This window comes from Erithacus rubecula (assembly GCF_903797595.1).
Source record: "Erithacus rubecula genome assembly, chromosome: 4".
Lineage (NCBI taxonomy): Eukaryota > Metazoa > Chordata > Aves > Passeriformes > Muscicapidae > Erithacus > Erithacus rubecula.
The window spans coordinates 277,860-298,267 of NC_136686.1; the positions used below are offsets into that span (position 1 = coordinate 277,860).

The 20,408-nt window shown below is 41.9% G+C and overlaps 1 protein-coding gene across 1 annotated transcript in view; it reads left to right on the forward strand.

Annotated features, from left to right (window-relative positions):
* Positions 1-12,893, forward strand: part of PIK3C2G (phosphatidylinositol-4-phosphate 3-kinase catalytic subunit type 2 gamma) — a gene marked incomplete at both ends in the record, with an annotated part of 93,862 nt that extends 80,969 nt beyond the window's left edge. The window contains 1 exon segment of the mRNA XM_079303089.1: positions 12,790-12,893. Within this exon segment, the coding sequence (XP_079159215.1) occupies positions 12,790-12,893 (104 nt within the window).
* Between the last annotated feature and the right edge of the window lie 7,515 nt (positions 12,894-20,408).

Consider the following 20,408-nt stretch of genomic DNA (forward strand, 5'->3'; position numbering starts at 1 on the left):
TGCATTTTCCCTTTCTTTTTTTGTGCTTTGTTTTGTTATGTTTTGCTTTGTTTGAAGCTTATTTGCATTTCTTACTTTCAAGGAAAAAGTAAAAACTGGGTATAAGCACCACACTGTAAAAATTAATGAAAAACAGAGGGAAGGTGATCATCTGGATTCTGATGATGTAATTCAGCCCCTGAAATCTGTTGCTCTTGCTAAACCACATGTGGTGACTCACTGCAATTCACAAAATTAACAGAGTCCCACAAGTGAATCGTGCCCTTGTGTTAAAACACAGCTGCCCTTGTGTTCCACTGGGTGTAATAGTCTGGAATTCTACATTTCCTGTTGCAAATTCAAGGCAAAAAGACTCACAGCTTAAGAAAAAAAAGAATGGTAAAGTGGTTTTGCATTTAAAAAAGAAATTAAAAAAAAAAAAAAGAAATTTAATTTTATGGGCTTCTCCTTACCCTGGGAAAAACTCAGCATTGAGTTCATGGGGTTTTCATCCCCCTGTCCCTCCCTGGTCCTATTTGCCCACCACGAGAAATGAAATAAGGTACAAGGGATTTGTCAAGGTTCATAATGGAGAATAACAAATGATGAACTGCTCTCAGTCTTCTAAGTCCCAGCTTAGTGATTTCTTCCTGAGATTTCAATTCTTCAAGAGTGTTTCAAGCCCTTCTCTAGTTAGGTTGTGATTAAAAATGTATTTTTGTGGTCTCTAAAGGGGAGAAATTGGAGATGGATTCATATTCTGAAATCCCTCTCCAAGCACCATAAACTCAGTAGTGTTGGTACCCAGGCTGCCTGGAAAAATGACATTATGGCAGTTGCATGTACAGAATTGATTTTAGCTCCCTTCCTTAGGATAAAAACTCATTGTTTTGGAATTGGTAAGGAAACCTGCTCTTTTTTCCTCTTTTTCTTTTTTATTCTTTCTCTTGGGAACTGGAAAATAAAAAACCCAACCAAAACAGTGTTTTTAACCAGACAGAACTGCAACAATAGTGAATAGTGTCATCAGTGACTGCCAAAAAAAACACCCCAATTATTTGTCACTCAAGCATAAATTTCCCACTGAATTTCAGATTGATGGCAATTAGTAAACAGAAAAATCTCACTGGCACTTAACAAACAGGAAAGAAAATGAGCACTGCATGTCAGACAATTTCTTCCATCACACTCCTTATCCTTGTTTTCTAATTTCACCCTTGATTTAAGCAGGCAGCAGATTTTTATATGTTAGCTAACATGTAGTTCAGATTTTACAGCTCTGCTTCCTCTAAGCTGTTAACTAAAAAAACCCAAATTGTCTGGATGTTTTCAGGTGCTCAGTCAGCTGCCACAAGGCTGGAGTACAAGTGGTCATATCCCATGAGAAAACCCATCTGACTACAATGCTGAAACACAGGAGGGACCTGTGAGTATTTTATCAGAATGTCTAACTCATAAATCCTCTCATTTGCAGAGTACTGTGAACACATTCATCTTCAAACAGCCTTTCTGGGATAACTAATTCCAGCTCAAAGTAATGGTGGTGCTGTCCTGTCATGATTTAACAACTGGTTTTGCCTTTAGAGCTCACTCAATATGATTACAGGTGTGAGTCAGATCCAGAAACTGGGTCTCCTTAATGGCTGCTAATGGCCCTTTCCAAGAAAACCAATTTTGATCCTGTTTTGCCCCTCTCAGCTGCCACATTTTGACAGCAGTCAGACATCAGGCATCATGACTTTTTGCAGCATGTCAGCCTGGCACTGTGGATGGATTATCCAGGCATTTCCTTCCAGTCCAAGCTGTCTGTGAAGGGGGGAGAGCTCAGCAGAGGGAGCAGTGCTGTGCTTTAAGGAGCAGTGTCACTGGGAGGTGTGATGCTCAGATCTGTAACACCCAGGAGGCTGAGAGGAAAATGCTGAGTGTTCCTGGGGCCAGGCTACAGGAGGGGAAGCTGCAGCACAGGATTGGTGCAGCACAGGGCTCCTGCAGCACAGGGCTCCTGCAGCACAGGATTGGTGCAGCACAGGGCTCCTGCAGCACAGGGCTCCTGCAGCACAGGGTTCCTGCAGCACAGGGCTCCTGCAGCACAGGGATGGTGCAGCACAGGGATGGTGCAGCACAGGATTGGTGCAGCACAGGGTTCCTGCAGCACAGGGATGCTGCAGCACAGGGCTCCTGCAGCACAGGGTTCCTGCAGCACAGGGCTCCTGCATCCAGGGCTCTGCAGCACAGGTTGCTGCAGCACAGGGCTCCTGCAGCACAGGGCTCCTGCAGCACACAGGGATGCTGCAGCACAGTGCTCCTGCAGCACAGGGCTCCTGCAGCACAGGGCTCCTGCAGCACCCAGGGCTCCTGCAGCACAGGGATTGCTGCAGCACAGGGCTCCTGCAGCACAGGGCTCCTGCAGCACAGGGCTCCTGCAGCACAGGGATGCTGCAGCACAGGGGCTCCTGCAGCACAGGGCTCTGCAGCACAGGGTTCCTGCAGCACAGGGCTCCTGCAGCACAGGGCTCCTGCAGCACAGGGCTTGGTGCAGCACAGGGTTCCTGCAGCACAGGGATGCTGCAGCCACAGGGCTCCTGCAGCACAGGGCTCCTGCAGCACAGGATTGGTCAGCACAGGGTTCCTGCAGCCAGGGTTCCTGCAGCACAGGGTTCCTGCAGCACAGGGCTCCTGCAGCACAGGGTTCCTGCAGCACAGGGCTCCTGCAGCACAGGGCTCCTGCAGCACAGGATTGGTGCAGCACAGGGCTCCTGCAGCACAGGGTTCCTGCAGCACAGGGCTCCTGCAGCACAGGGCTCCTGCAGCACAGGGCTCCTGCAGCACAGGGCTCCTGCAGCACAGGGTTCCTGCAGCACAGGGATGCTACAGCACAGGGTTCCTGCAGCACAGGGCTCCTGCAGCACAGGATTCCTGCAGCACAGGGTTCCTGCAGCACAGGGCTCCTGCAGCACAGGGCTCCTGCAGCACAGGGCTCCTGCAGCACAGGGCTCCTGCAGCACAGGGTTGGTGCAGCACAGGGTTCCTGCAGCACAGGGCTCCTGCAGCACAGGGTTCCTGCAGCACAGGGCTCCTGCAGCACAGGGTTCCTGCAGCACAGGGCTCCTGCAGCACAGGGATGCTGCAGCACAGGGTTCCTGCAGCACAGGGCTCCTGCAGCACAGGGCTCCTGCAGCACAGGGTTGGTGCAGCACAGGGCTCCTGCAGCACAGGGATGCTGCAGCACAGGGCTCCTGCAGCACAGGGCTCCTGCAGCACAGGGCTCCTGCAGCACAGGGCTCCTGCAGCACAGGGTTGGTGCAGCACAGGGCTCCTGCAGCACAGGGCTCCTGCAGCACAGGGCTCCTGCTGCACAGGGCTCCTGCAGCACAGGGTTCCTGCAGCACAGGGTTCCTGCAGCACAGGGTTCCTGCAGCACAGGGCTCCTGCAGCACAGGGTTGGTGCAGCACAGGGCTCCTGCAGCACAGGGATGCTGCAGCACAGGGTTCCTGCAGCACAGGGCTCCTGCAGCACAGGGCTCCTGCAGCACAGGGCTCCTGCAGCACAGGGCTCCTGCAGGTGCACTGGGCTGAGGGTGACTCTGGAGCTGAGCTGGGGCTCTGTGAGGTGTGATCTGTCACTGCAGGAGTGTGCCAGCTGCTCCACAGTGAATTCCATCCTGGATGTGCTCTTGAATTCCCATGGCTCACATCTCCAGCTGTGGCTGTGGCAAGAGCCTTTCTTTGTCCAGCTAGGGGATTAGAGCATCTATTAGCTGTGGGTTCTTAGTGCCACCTCCATCCCAAACTGCAATCCCTTTTCCTAAATGGGGCCAAACTGAGGGGCTTATGTGAGCACCAGCCAGTAATCAGAGGCTGGTAGTTTAATTAGTGGTATGAGGCACATGAGGCTTGCACAGCTCTGACTGTTCCCTGCTGCCCACTCTGGATTCTCATTTGCAATTCAAGCATCTCCATTCTGGTCTATGACAGTCAATGCATCTCTGTCCTGAGACTTGTTTTCTGTGTCCTGTGTGCCACTTTGGCAGGTCAGATCAGCCTCTGCTGACAGGTCCAATTTATACAAACTTTACCTTCAGGATGTAGAGCAAGACTCTCTTGATTTTTTCTGTTCAGCTTTTTTAATCTAAGTGACTTTTAGTGAGTTTACAGAGCAGTGGGAGGAGTTCAGTTCAGTATTTTTAAATCCCAGGCTTGCAATTCCTTCCTTCCACCTGGCCATCCCCCCACTGTTACCTGATTTGAAATATGGATAGTGCTTACTGTGATACTGGACTGCCTTCAGAGCAGGAGCCTGTGATGAGAAGGTTCTTTATCCCATTAGTAATCTGCTCAGCTTCCTGGCCATATAAATCAATCTTTCTGATGTGCTCTCTTTTCTTTTTCCTTTCCTCTCCTTTTTGTGGTTGAGCTGAACAGGGATTTTAAAATTATGCCAAGATCATATCTTATTCAAGACATGTTAAACCTATTTCAGGTGTATTCAGTCTTTTGCAGGGTCTCACTAATTATATTTTAGTGGTTCATCTGTGCTGAGATTACTTTGCTATCTTGTTTTATTTCATAATTTATAGTAAATAATTTTTGTTCTGCTCTTCCCTATTTAATTTATCTCTATAAAGAGATTTTATGATGTGTTCAGATGTGAAAATAATTGTGGTAGGCCAAATTAATCCCAAATGTAGCTTCACAGAACTGACAGGAATTGTGATAGAGACTTTTGATCCACCTAAATAAATTTGATTTAGACAGCTCTGCTTGAAGAAAACTCCATCAAAATTTCTGCAAAGACAAACACCAGAAAACAGCCTTATGGATTTTGTGGCTGCAAAGGACCATTAATCTAATCTAACCTTCTGGATATTTTATCTGAGGAAATACTTGCAGTCAGGGAAACTGTTTGAACACAGAGATTTTAAGACTGGTTGGTAATGTTTGCCTACAGTTTAAGGCTGTGGGTGCACAATGAAGACAAGTTCTGTTAAACAGATATTTATAAGATACTAAAAATGTTGTAGTCTCAAGATTTCCCTCAGCAATTCATAGTTGCATTTGAATCATGAGATTCTCTAAGGTGCCTCACTTTGATTTGAATGGCATCACCATGACTGCTGAGGAAAATAACTTTAAATTCAGTTTTCAAATATGGAAAAGCCATGATGCCACCCAAATGCAGTTTTCCAAATATGTATATTCCATAACTTGAAGTCAAACCAAAATCAGAATGCTCACCTATGAATAAATCATGGAAATTGTGACTTGGATGAGACTCATCTCTCATATGGCAGCAGAAGTCTTCAGCATAAATCAATGGGTAAACTTAAATGTCACTGCAACTCAGCAGAATTACAGGGAATTTATGCATTTTTAAATGTTCTGCACTCACACTCCACTGCAGTAAAATACAGACTCTCCACTGAGGTTACAAAAGCTCTAAGTGTATATATAGGATCCTTTTTTTAAACAAATATATTAAACATCACAAGGGACAAACTCCTTTCCATCTGAGAAAAATACCTAAAGCAAGGATCACCTTTGATAGTACCTCCACACAAAATTGCAAAATTTTGGAACCACAGATATATAAAAACTGTCTTTTCCAAGTATAATTCCTCCATGCTTCCAGGCAAAACAATCTACACCAAGAGAAACTTTTATTTTTTTTTGTCTGAAATTGTATGGAGAATACAGCTCTGATGAGAAATGCAGTTTTTGTCTTTAGAAAACGTGGTAGTGACTTGCCTGTGGTCTCTAAAATGTCTAAATATTAGATAAAATATCTAAATATTAGAAATGGAAAATCCCCATCACTTGACTCCCTCATTGCTTGCCCACAGCAAAGTTCTCTGATGCTGTAAGCTCCAAATCTTAATGCAGTTCAATCAGACTATTTTTTATTTAACTCAGCTAGTTGCATCTCTGAACAAGAAATTTAATCTGCAGTGACAAGAGAAAATTAAGTTTATTTTCCACAAAGAACAAATTCATCCAAAGGTACTTGCTTCTTATGATTTCAATCTGCATGATTATGTCTTTGTCAGTCTATAATTAATAGCTTAAACTTCTCTTTGAGTGAAAACCAATTTTTATTTAGGTTTCAATTCCCAGAGAACAGAATTAGTAAGACAAAAAAAAAAAAAAAATGTCATCAATAAGGTCACAGGCAAGCACGTTAGAAGAAAAGATAAGAATTTAGATTTTTCAATTCCATTTTGCTGCTCACTGTGGTGGCTGAACTGCAAATTATCCCATGTGAGAGTGTGGATGGAACTTTAAATCCTCTGAAACCTTAGAATAAAAGGATGTTTAGAAATAAAGCTTATCATTATTTTTATACTATGTTCCTTTGCTGATCTACATTACTGCAGCCTGTTGCTAGTACACACATCAATAAAATATTTTTTTCTTTTATAGATGTCTACATATTCAGCATTTCAGGATGATCTGGGACTGTGGCCTGTTTTTCTAAAAATAAAGGACTGAGTCACTGCTGACATCAAGAACCAGGAGATATTTGACACAAGGTATTTAATTTACTTTTATATAATATTTTCCATGAAAAGCATCATAAAATCCTATTTTGGTATCCTTTTTAAATCTAAAGAAAGGTAGGAAAGTGTGAGATCAAGATTGAAAGGTGGATCTAGGTTTGTTTAACCTGCAAGTTGCACAAGGTTGGGTTTCCCACAGTAAATGGGAACAATGAACAGCAAACAAAAGAGATTCCAAAGCAGAATTCTACAGATGGCTCTATAAATTACAGCCTGACCTGCAACCTATGATATATTTTAATTTCAGGTGTTTGAAATCTGATGTTGTAGTTATGAGCCAGGCAGGATGTGAGCCCAGGGACCATCCAAAGATGGAATCTGCTGGTGGGAGTGTAATGGTCATTAGCACAGAGGGATTTTTTTATTCCTCATCTCACTCGAAGCTAAATGGATTTTAAAAATCATCAAGGCTTTCAGGTGCTTCTGCAGGAGGTGGGCTGAAGTGCCTCATTAACACAATGCAATAGAACAGCAAATGAAAGCTTTTGACAAACCTGGACAAACTGTCTGCTCTCTGTTCTGACAGCAATTCATCTAATCATTTTGGTCAGAAAAAAAAAAATTGGCTTCACTTTAAGGTTTTTTTTTCTGGATTACAGTGCAGCAGGAGCAGTAGAGTATTTATTCCCTTTGCTGCCTTAGAACTTGGGGAGCTTGTGCTGGAACTCATCCGTGAACAGACTCCAAAGACTTTTCTGGGGAAGAGCCGTGCACAGATCACTGCTAGCAGCTCTGGGAGGAAACCAATTTGCACTTGAAGATAGCCCACACACAGGAAAAAAAATCACCCTGAGGCAGCTCCTCAGGCCCTGCTAAACTCCCCAAGGGATGCTTGGGGTCTGGGGTTTCAGATTTCAGATCCAGGGCTCCACCGGCAGGCAGAAGAAAGGGAGCTGAATCAACAGCACAGGGTGGAATTGCAGCTGCTGAAGTTAGAAATGCAGCTCAGAGCTTGCTGAATGACAGTGACAGAGCAAGGTAAGAAAGCCAAGAACATTATTGACCTTGTTTCACTGCTAATGAGACGTGCAGAGGTTCTACAAGTGCAGGAATTTAAAGAGTCTGCTATTGATGCATTCTCCCCAGCAATGGAAACAAAACTCTTCAACACATACTGCACTGAGTTCACCCATAATACAACGGTTCATTATTTCCATTTTTTAGCAGTTTCTTTGAAATCAGAAAAACATCTTGAAAAAAAATAAATTTAAAAAATCCCTGGTCTTGCTCTGTAAGTAACAGATCTATCTATGACCTGCTTGGTGCTTCAGGGGTTCTAATGATTAACACAGCACTTTACTGTTGCTTTCCCAAAACTGGAATGAGAGAACTCTGGAAATGTTGAAGAGGCAATCTTGGCATCTGTGAACATATGAAGGTTTGTCCTGTGTGCCTGTGTAGGGGTAAAAGTGCCCAAGATGAGGACAGAGCACAGCTAATTTACACATTGTGACACTTGCTCTCACAACTACTCTGCTTTCATTAACCAGACTGACTTGTTCGAGGCTACTTCAGGTCATTTTTACACTTTATATGACTGCTTCTAATATCTTCCCTTCCCATTCTAGACAGGTAATATTTTACCTACCCCTTTTTCCACCTCGAACAGGTGAGCTGTGATTCCTGCAGTGCCAGATTAAGAGCACTGCCAACCCTTCTGCTGCAAGCTGCTGTCCACAAAGCCTAGCTGAAAATTCCTGCACTTCATCTGATTCAACACACAACCTGCTCACTTGGGCTGAATTTCACCCGAATTTCAGCTGCCTCAAGCCAAAAAAACAACTGGCTGAGTCCAGCAGTGCTTTCATCCACCCCAAGAGCTTGCCTGGATTAATGTGAGTCAGAGCATTTATTTCCCTGCTTGTAAACTATGTGCATTCAGAAATAACTGCTTTTATGTCTAATGTGTTTTTAACTTGTATTCAGCACCACAGTGCTGAATTTGCTTTGCTACCTCTGCAACTGCAGCTGCATAATACTGTTTCTCCTCTCTTTGGTGATTTTATTTTTTGAGGCTTTGCTTATAATGATGCCTTGGGTTTTAGCTTTTATATTTTGCAGAATCTCTGCTGTTTAGTGTGTGACTCTGAAACTTCATATTAGGTGTTAATAAGTTCTCTTCACAGGGTAGGTAGACAAAACAATTCCCTTCTAGCTGGAGAATCAAGGATAACTGGTACACAAAATGCAAAAGCAATGGCAAAATAAAGGGGGACAAGCCAGGGGGGCTGAGATTTCACAGCCTGGGGCTGTGGTTGGATAATTGACCCCAACATGGAGATGGACCAGAACTTATAAAAGTGTAAAAACTCCTGACCAGGATCCATCTGGGATTTGATTTGGGTGTTACATCAGCCTGGCTCAAAGTGAATCCTTTCCATAAATTCCTATTTTATTCCTTTTGCTGTGCCTGTCTCTGTCCAGGCACTGTGAGACAGTGAAAGCAGCAGCTCCAACAATTAACAGCTGCTCAAAGCTCCCAGAAAAGAGGATTTGAACCCTTGCACCTCTCTGCAGAGCACAAGCATCACTTGTTTCAGGACTTTCAGGAACTACCCCTGGAGTGTTTGCAGCCTGACACTCCTCCTGTCCCCCGGCTCTGTTCTCGTGGCTCCTGGCTTAATGAGGTGCTTAGTTTTTGTAAGAATCCATCTGAGCCATAAACACTCATTGCTCCCGGGCTGGGTATTGATTTGTGACACAGAGGATCTCCACAATTCACTGGTGAGTGATACAGCCAGCTGTAAATAAAGATAGCAAGAGAAATTAATAGTGGCTTGCTAGAGACTTGAGCAAAGAAAATAAGTTGGGGTTTGTTTGGTTTGGGTTTTTTTTTCTGTAATTCCTAACAACTGCTGCAGACTAGCTCCATCAAGAGGAATTAGATCCAGACACGTTTGATTTTATATATTTATTTAAAATTTTTTCTTTAAATATTCTACCTGACATGGAATCTATGCCCATTTAGAGAAAATGAACAATTTGTTGGGCAGCTGAGTGAAGAAGAGGTGAGCAAAATTCCCAGGAGAAAAAGGAACAGAAAAATGGCATTACTCAAATGTATTTTATATCTGCAATATATTATAATATTTATTACATGTGTAGCCGCATAATAGTATAAAAATATACATAATCCCCATAAATTAGGAAGTTCTGTGGCAGTTTGCGTAACCTGCTGTTCAAAAACACTTTAGCATTTTGAGAATTTTCTCCACTTCTACTCCTTTTCCAACAATTGCCAAACATTTCCTCTCTGTCCATTTTAGAAGCATTGATCAAAAATGGTATAGAAATGTAAATAATCCAGAAACATGTCTGAGAAATTTGGTTTTATGGTGGAGGAGATGGGAAGCTTCAGAGAACAGCTGTTATTTCTAGGGGAGGGGTTTATGACAGAAACAAAAATGAAATAAAATAGAGTAGGTTACCATAACTTCCTTTTTGCTTTGGTTGGTTTCCCCCAGGGATTCAAAAGCTCTTTTTGAAAATGTTCCATACTAAGCACCCTGCATTCTCTTCTCTTTGTTGGTTCAGGAAGTATTTTGTAGTATTTTGAGTTGGGAGTGCTTTGTCAAGTCTCTGCTAAGAGTATTTTGAAGCCCATAAAAATCTTCATTATTCTGTTCCCTCCAGCCTCAGAGCTGCTGCTGGGGTCTCTTAAACAGCCATGTGAACTTCTCCTTTGTGTCTTGCATGAGAAAGGGAAAAAAAACAACAACAACAACAAAAAAATTGAATAAGCCAGCAGCCTGTTTCTTATCATGCCAAGCCCGGGGTTTGATATTTCAGTGGGGTGAGAGGAAATGAGGCTTGACAAGAGTGGGTTTATACTGGTGGTCAGAAACTCCAGGGGCTGTTTGGGTGACCTGGGTGGTTGCTGTCACTCGATTTCCTTTGTGCACAAGGCACAGATTTTCCCCTCAAAATGTTTCTGCAAGAAAGACAAGGACTGAATGAAACTGAATTCCTGCACACAGGGCAGGAATCCTCCTCAATTTAGTGGCAGTCACTCCAAAACTAATCAAACTTTATCTCCTTCCCTACCCATGCTCTGCTTATATTTTAGTAAAATGTGCAAGAATGCCTGACAGAGTCTGAATTTTGCATCCTGCCTCTGACATGTGAAACTGCCAGCAACTGGGATTCACAGAGGACTGGGAAGATGCTCATTTGGAAAGACTGAATATGTAAGTTATTTGAACATTTATGACATTTTTTGTTCTTTTGGTTGTGGTGATGCTTTGTCCTAAAAAATGTTTCTCTGTTTATTTAATGGGAGAAAGCAAAAGTTGTTCTTATTTTCTTCTGAAGAGAATTTGCCCATGACACACACAAAACAAGTTCCTGCAAAACGAGAATGGCTTATTTGTATTTTTCTTTTTATCCCTGTAAATACACTCATCTATTCATAAATCAATATAAAGCTTTCCCTTTAATTATAATATTTAGACATTAAAAAAATCTGAATAGCTGGGAGGAAAGCAGTCATGTGGAATGTGCCTTGATGCATCTCATGGTAGGATTGGGTTGGGGTTCAGTCTGATGAGCTGTGGAAAAGGAAACTGAGACATGCTGGAAGTTTATTTTAATTTCAGTGCAACATCAGACTGGGTTGTTTGGTTGGGTTGTTTTGGGTTTTTTCTTTTAAGAGAAGAAGCCTTGGCTGACCTTGAATAAAATCAATTCATTCAAGTCTAATGACAAAATCAGGATTGCATTTTCCAGCTCCTTTCCAGGGGGGAAAATCAGGCATTTGTGCTGGCAACTTGAAGTGTGATCAGTGAATATCTACAAAAGCAAAATCAATCTGCACAGATGGTCTGAATACTTGTAATTTTTTGTGTGCTTGAATTTCAACACAATTAATTTTTCTGCAGAAGATTAAGAAAGTAAAAAAATGTTCTATCCCATTAAGTCAGACTATTAAATGTAACAGTGAAGTATAATTAAAGTAGGTTTTGTCACTTGCTAAGTCTCACTTTTCATCCTGCCAGTATGTGCAGGATTCTGTTCTCAGTCAGTTCCTCCAGCTCTTATTTTCCTGACCAGAGTTGCATTAATACTGTCCAGGATCATGGCAGGAAAAGGATGGGAGGTGTCACACACTGCAAGCACCAGCAGTGAAGAGTTCAGAGAGTTTATCACTAATAAAGCAGACAGAAGAGAGGATCTTTGAGAATTAATGTTCATTTTTAAATGTGCTCCAATTTAGACCAAAATGAGAAGTGTTCCCTTATTGAAGTGCACAGCCCAGCCCTCAAGCTCCATAAACCTGTCAGGTAAGACCCTAAGAGAAGAGGGAACCAGTGGATTCTACTGAACATGAAGAAAAATCCACAATATTTTTGTGAATGGAGAGCAGAGGTGTGAGCCTGGAGTACTCAGCCAGAACATCATCTCCAGGTAAGAACTTAATGCTATTTATTACATCTGCAAGCCCTTTCTGCTCTTGTAGGTGGAGACATTACAAGGCTTAATTGTATTAAAAGCTTTTAAACCCCTTCAGAAAGAGGAGGGATGTGAACTGAGACATGGCAAAAGGTTTATTTTATAATTTAAATAATAATTAAGATAAAAGTGCAATATTCATTAAAAGATGCAGGGTGGGAAATGTTACTTATAGTTTAAAAGATGGGATGATTAAAAAAGATGAGAGATGTGCTGGTGGGAAAATCACAATGGCAGAACTGAAAGCTCCAAAGTCAGAAACCAATGAGACCCAAAACTGATGATATTTATTATTTTCATTACCCACATAAAGCATTAGCAGAGCTCATATGAAATTTAAAGCCACTAAGGGGCATCATCAATAGAAGGGAAAATTGAAATTGTCTGGTGGGAAAAAACAATGGAGAATCCTGAGGGTGTAAATAAAAGTAAAATTAAAATTAGCGCTTGAAACTAACAGTCTATCGTTCTCTGGTTCTAAGAACTGCTGAAGAAATTCAAAATCCAAATTCAAAATTCAAATAACATCTCCACTGGCTTATCCTTTCCATTTTGTTTAGGCTGCCTGTTTCATCAGAGAGTATTAAGAACTTCTGGAGGACTATTTAGAAATTTTGAGTGATTTGGTAGCAATGACAGCCTCCCAAAATTACCTATTTATTTAAAAAAAAGACAACACACAGAAACAAAGGCTCCCTTTTCACCTGGTTCATAGGTTTAGCTTTGGTCATGTCCAGAAACTTCAACTTTCTTCTTCTTGCATATAAATATGAAATGTTAATTAGGTGATCACATTATTTTCCAACAGGACTTGAGTTTCCATGCACTGCAAACATGTTAAAGAAAGCAGAGAATGAGACAGAGTTGTGGATGGAGAGAAGTAATGACCACCAGGATGAAGCCACTGAATGACTGGAATCTGTTTTCATCCCCAGACTTCTCACATTATGCTAATCACCTAAACCATCCTTCCAAATATGACCAATTTTAATGGATTTCTGGAGCACCAAAAGAAAAATAAACCATGATGTTTGGTCTGATGATGGGACTTCAGTGAAGGTATGACTCTTGTTAGTTACTCTGAAAATAGTAGAATCTAAAATTAGATCCTAAATATCATAGGTGGAGTAGTTAAATGTATTAGATACTTTTTAGAGTTTGTTTCAGTTTTCTTTATAATATAGGGAAAAAAAATCTCCTTTCACTAGGATGTTATGAGTATAGTTATGTTTACTGTTTTTTAACATATAATCTGAAATGATAAGGCCAGAAAAACTAATATTTTCTTTATTGCATTGGACATATTTTGATTAGCACCCATTAATTACAGCTGCTTTCAAGATCTATGGATCAGAATTATCAGTGTGAATATTTCATCTTGCCCATGACCCATCTCAGTTCTAATCTCAGCATCCTTTGTATTTCACTCTCTTATTGTCCCTTACCATCCCCAGGTTCAGCTGCCAGCCCCTTGCCTTGGCTCTTTCTATCCTGACATGGCTTTTTCCCCCCTGCAGGAATTCCTGTGACCACAGTGAATTTTATGCCACAAATCAATTCACTCCTCTCTCCCATTTCTTCCTCTTGAAACTAAACAGCTCCAACACTTCCCTGACTTCATCAAATCCTCCCACACTTTGGATTGTAGTTGCCCTTGACTCACTCAGCTCTTCCCTCCCCTATAATTCTCTCCTCCTCCCTCACAGAAGCATTTGTGCCTCTTTCTTAAATATTTGCTTCCTCCAGCCCCTCTTCTTCCCATCCCATGATTTCATCTCCTCCTGCTCATTTGTGTCCCACTATTTTCTGCTTTTCTCCTGAGAAGGCTTGTTCTTTTTACCATCATGTCAGCATGCTTTAGTTTTCCTATCATGACTAAAAAGCAGCAACAGCCTTTTGTCTCCCCACCTATTCTTCCCCTCCTCTTTTGTATTCATCACTGAAATTCCAAAATGCAGTGCACAGGATTAATCTTGAGAGTTATTGTCCTCAGATATATTTCCCCCTGCTGCCTACCCATCTGTCTGGGCCTGCTTGTGTTTACTTTTACAGTTCTTGTTATTCAGAGACATAGAAATGAGTCAATCAAGTGTCTCTTCCCCTTTGCTGTGTGATACTGTGATCACTGGGAGCTCAAGGCAGAAGGTGAACCTAAACTCTCTTTTCATATTCATGGTGCAGAGGAGTCCTGTAGGCTATTTCAGCATTCCTAGAGTGATGCAGAATGCTAACAAGGACTGGAGCAAAGGCAGGTTTTATCATTTTCTTTTCCCTTCTCCATATCAGGATTTTTGCAACAAAGAAAATGAGGGCAGGTATAACATGACAGAGAGTCATGGGAGCCCCATAAGACATGGTTATTAAAAATGGCAAAATCACAAGTAGAGCTATGAACAGCTGATGGAGGAGGAAAAAAAGATAAAGGGTTTGCTTCAGACAGCTAAAAGACAGAGTGTGTGTCGTTCCACAGTCAGAGGAAATGTGCCTATTTTTAGAAAATAATTATCTGTGCACACAGAAGTGCAGGCAGAATATGGTGAAGGTAGGATGGGCTATACATTTAATCTCTCAGGATCAGGGTGTGTCAGACTAGACACAGAGACAGCAATCTGTCTAAAAAACCACAAAAAACCAAAACTAATGAATAAACAAACAAAACCAAACACTCCCCACACCAGACTCAACATAATGTATTGTTATTTCGAATATCAAGTTTCATATTAGACCATGAAGATTTGCCATCTTATATTTCAAACACAACTTTACTCTACATTTCTGTATTTATCCTTCTCTGGTAGTTTTATGCTTCAGTGAGCCATAAAATGAGCCTACTGGAGCATTCTAGACCATAATCTAGATTCTCTTCTGGTGTAAAATTCTTTTGCTTCCCCTGAGGCATAAATGTTTTAGTCTTTAAATTAAGTGCTTCTAATCCATGTTGCAGCAATGTGGGTGAATACAAAGTACAAGGACACAAACAACAACAAAAAAAAACAAAACTTGAAGCACTGTTAATATCAAAATATCCTAAAATATTGCTCACTCCAGTCCTTTCAATCCTCAGGAAAATCTCATAATATTGCCAAGGTCAAGAGAGCAACGTTCACAACTGGAGCTCCATCCACTGAAATCAAGCACACAAGGCAAGTTAACCCCCAAAATAGCAAATACAATGCAAGCACATTGTATTTGCTTAATATTTTCTTAATGTGGAGCTTGATTATTCTTTTGTCTGATCATTTCCAGACACATTATTATTACTGTAGTTGTAATAATAAGAAGAACAACAAATTGCTGCTATTGTTGTTATCCTTGACTCTTAAATAACAGCAACAGGATGCCTGAAATAGCTGATCTAAATGTGAAATCCTAATTCTGACAAATATAAAGAAAATCTCTATGTTTTTTCCCATCATTTGTACACTTACATAGCATACAATAAGGAAGGAAGACTTGATATTAATAGTTGTTAGTTTCATTCACATTTTCCTCTTTTTTATGCCTCCAATTCCTTCATATTCTACCACTTTTTATCAGAGTAATCAGCTGAAAAAAGTCAGGTCAAAGAATATAGAAGACATGGACCTCCAATTACTATTCCCCAAAAGCTAGGAATTTATTTATAAAGGGGGGAGAAGAAATAGATATATCCTTTTTTCAGCCCTTTTTTTTTTATTTTTTTTTTTTTTTTTGTTTCTTGTTGTGCAATGAATTTATTTCAAAGCCTGAGGCTGGACATTTTTTTAGCAAATTAACAGGCAAGGGCATGAGATTGTGCAGCTCCATAATTAATTTTTTTTACTAGCAAACTTCCTGATCTGATTTTGGCCTGTTTGTGTATTTACTGATACAGATGTAACCCAAACCCCACAAATAACCCAGAACAGCAAAACCACACTCTGCACACCTAAAAGAAATAGAGAAATCTGATTTAATAATTCAGTAAAAAAAAAATTGTATTCTTGAGCAGAAAATCTATTGAGATAAAAAGTGTGCTCAGAAATTGCTCCACAAGATACTGCATTAGTTTAGATAACAGCACCTTGCAATGAAAATCCATTTTACAACAGAAGATATTCATCCAAATTTTATTTATTTTTGTTTCATTTTAAGGCAAACTCTGACATAACCTTCTGTCACCCAGAGTGTGGAATGAGAAATGAAATTAAAACTTAAACAGGGTGAAATAAAACCTGAAATTCAGAGCCTTTCAAACACTGCACTTAATAATTCCATGTGTATCATGCTTTGGTTTGCTTTAACCCTGTTGAAAATAACCAAAATGATGCACACCACTCTGAATGGTGATCTAAAATGCAATTCCAGTTTTGCAGCTTTCTCTCAGAATGAATCCTCAAGCTCACTATGTTTTTAGATTAAAATGACAACATTTAAAAAAAAAAAAAAAAAAGCATAACAACAAAAGTTTCTTGTACAAAATTGGGCCTAATTTACAACTTTCTCTGTTTTTCATTTCTACAACAGGTAAACAAAAGAAAGAAAACAAGAAGGAAAATGATATAGCCATTAAATCAAGAAGTACAAGGTATTTCACTCTCTTTTTAACTCATCTTGAAAACTGGACTGTTTCAGGGGAGAAATAGAATATCAAATAATGAAATCTCCCCCAGTCCCCTCTTCCTTTAAAAAGCCTGGCTGTCTGGAAGACTACAAGGCATAGAAAATGCAATATTTTTTACACCATTACAACCAAATATTTCTAAAATATTTTCCTTGCATTTCAAACAAGTTCTGTTTGTGATGGCACAGAAATTGTAAATTTCTGCTCGTTCACCTCTGTGGTTTTCTGTAACCTCTGCACAGGAGCATTTTGTGTCTCTCACAAGGGATGCAAAGTTCAGGGCAGGCTCTGCCTCTTTGCCAGCCACTATTTCACCTTCTGAGTCTTTTCAAGTGATTGATAAAACATTTTCAAAAAGCACTAAGGAGGTAAAATGTATATTTTTTTTTTTTTATATGATGTGCACGCAGGTTTTTGGGTTAATTTTTTTTTTTTTGTCTCGTGGTTTCTCAATCCAAATTTAATTTTGAAGGTTTTACTTGAAGCCCTCCTTGCCTATGTGAATAACAGCTGTATTTTCACATAATCATGGTGGTTCTGGGATCAGGGCTTTGAAGGGAGAATCCAAATCAATACTGTAAAATATCCTCCATAAATCAAGAGACCTGAGAGTCTCACAGCATCCAGGCACACAATAATACCTTTTCCTTCCTGTTTAACTGGTTTATGGCAGCCAGGATTCTCTTCCCAAATCATCCCTCAGGGAAAATTCCAACTGCAGTAGCAATAAAAAGGTAACACCTTATCTATTCTCTTTCTGATTTGGAAACCCAACCATGCTTTTTACTTTTATTTATATATATATATATAGTGGTAGATTATCTCACACTTTCAAGTTTCCAACATGCTTAAAATGACTTTATTAGAGGGAAGGAATTGCCTCTTAGGGAGTTTTGTGCAGCAGAACAGGATGAAAATGTTTTTTCTGCTCCATTTCCAGGCTCCAAGAGGAGCTCCAGTCATGGGCAGGGGACAGTTCCTCAGACAGGAAGAACCTCCCTTAATTTGGGATATTCCCCAGGCACCAGAGAGGGTTTGGCTCTCTGCAAAGAGCCTGAAATGCTGCAGTGAACACAGCCCTGGCCACATCCATCTTGCACAGCCTGCAGGAGCCCAGTGCCCTCCTAAAAAGGGAGCTCAGAGGAGTTCCCTTCATACCATTCCTTAAAAAGTTACACATTGCTCCTTGGAGTGGTTATTCCCCATGCAAGCAACATCCCCAGGCTGGAACAGCAAGAGAATATCCTCAGGAACAGGGAGGGAGGAAGTGCCAACAAACCACTATTTTGGTTATCAAAAGCCATGCAGTAAGAATGAACAGATTAGGACAAAGCAGAGAAAGTTAATAATTAATGTTGGATATCTTATATCTGATAGACTGAAGTTCTAATTTGAAAAGTGATTTAAAAGCAGCTAGACAGGAACAAAAGCTATTTCAGTTGGTGAAAGGTGATGCTTTTTTTTGCCATATATTCTCTTATAATATCAGCTTGTTCTGTGAGCTGTTTTTTGTGCTGCACTGTGCTTATCTGCAAGTGAGCACTGTCAAGTGATGCTGAGACAGAGCAGCACAGCAGGTTTAGGAGCTGCCCTGTCAGAGGTTCTGTGGTGTTTCTTCACTCACAGGGCTGAAGGAGGATGGAGAGAACAGCAAACACACAAGGGGGCTGCACACAAAATACAGAATGAGCTGGGACCCCTCTGCCTCTGTCCCCATGGTGATTTATTTCCAGGAGAAGCCTGTAAAGGTTTTCCTTGGGAAACTCAGAATATTTCAGAATTTTCCCAGGCTTTTAGGGCGGCTGTAATTTGCCTGTTTTGTGCTATCCATCAAAGGAGCAGACAGGGAATGCTGAGTCACTTTCTACCCTAATTCATCCTGGAACTCCCAAGAATTGTCTCCTCCTCTTTGGCTGGGACAAAGTAACCAGACAATCCCCGGGATGTTTCCTTTATTTCCGTTCGATGTTCTCGCTGCTCCACCAGCCGGCAGGAGCCGCAGATCCAGGATTTGTAACATATTCATAATCAGGATTTGATTTAGCTGTGCCAGAGCGTGCTTTTTGGAGCCAGGTCTGAGACAGAGCTGGCAAAAATCACCTCTGCACACCCCCAGAGGGAGGCACGGGATGTTGAGCAGGAGCTCTCTGAAACAGCACTCGCGTTTGAAGCAATCACAGAGGGAATGCAGCAATCCATGGGGATGGGAAACTGGCTAAACAGCGAGGAAACTGCTCCATTCCATGAGATCCATCCCTGTGCTCCCATTCTCCAGTGCCACCTACTGCCACCTGCCAACACTGAGCACGGCTGTATCCGATCCTTCGCCTCTGCACCAAGGCTCGAGTTTAACATTCTATTGCTTTAAGAGCCCGCAAGGCCTTCCGTGTCACGTACAATTCCTGGGGGTGACAGCCGAGCCGAGCCGAGCCGAGCCGAGCCGAGCTCAGCCGAACACAGCCGAACACAGCCGAACACAGCCGAGCGCTGCTCCGGGGCGGCTGCAGTACCGCGCTGTGCCCACAAGGCGGCAGCACTGCCGCGCTTCCCGCGCTCTCAGCCTCCTCCGCCGGCGGGGCGGGGCCGGGCGGTGATGGGGGCGGGGCCGAGGTGATTTAAGTGCCGGCAATTGGCCGGGCCCTCATTCCCTCAGGCTCAGCTCGCTGCGGGCGGTGGCTGCGTTGGAGCTCCGAGCACAGGCACAGGTTGGACTTGTGCTTTCCCTCCTCTCAAACCCTCTCTCCCTCCCTCCTCCTTTCTTCCTTTTCTTTCTCCCCCAAACCCGTCCCATCCCCGGGTCCCTCCGCCCCTTCTCCCCGCTCTGTTCCGGCACCGCGCAATAACAGCCAGGGCTGCTCTTGAGAGCATCGAGGTGCCATTGCAGAATGCTGGAATAATGAGAATTAAACTCTGACAGCTTGGGAAACGGCAGTTTTCTGCCCCAGCAATTTACATGCTTCTTTTTTTCTTTTATCTCTGAAATGCAATTGATGTTGAGAAGACAGAAGTCCCCTGAGCACCATTTGTTGATCAGGTGAAATGTTTCAGGGGGAGAAGTTGCAGAGAAGCATTTTTCAATTACAGTTTCTTGTGATTATTGACAAGCCAGCAGTGAATTCATCCTCACGTGGCATTTGAGATGATTAGAGAAATTAGGAGGTGGGATTAATGTGAAATATCAGGCACAGGAACCTGCTGTAAAGTTGGAGGATCGAATATCAATATTTGGGAAGGATTTGCAGGCTCTGAATCAGAATTGCAGTGGTCTAAGAGAGAAGGCTGAAAGGGCCAGGCATTAATCTGCAGCATCAGAAAGAACACTCTGGGCCTTCAGAGGAAAATGGAAATGCACTATCAGCCTTTAAATATATATATTTCTATTTATTTATAGTTCTATATTGTATACAATTCTAATTTTCTAACATGAGGTGTATATTGATTTCCTCTCTGGAAGCTGGAGATGTGTGGGCATCCTGATGACTGCAACAGATTTTCAAGAGTTGCCTGAAGCATGCACAGAACTGAACTGACACAGAGGTACAGTCACTTTTCATTCAGAAATTCCACTTATGGAAACTGAGGCTGAAGGTGTGTTTGGAGTCAGACCCACAGGACAGGCTTTTTCTTTTATCACAGCTGTTCCCCTGGTAATACAGACATTTTCTTCACAGGAGATTTCATAAGGTACAATTGTCAGAAGGAATGTTTTGTGCTTTAGTGGAAACACTTGTAATCATCTATCAGCCTCTATTCCTCTCACAAGTGTGAATTTCCAGGTTATTTCTGCATGTGCAAAGGACTCTCTGCTTCCCCTACCAAATGTGTGCTGTCCTTGTAAAACAGGT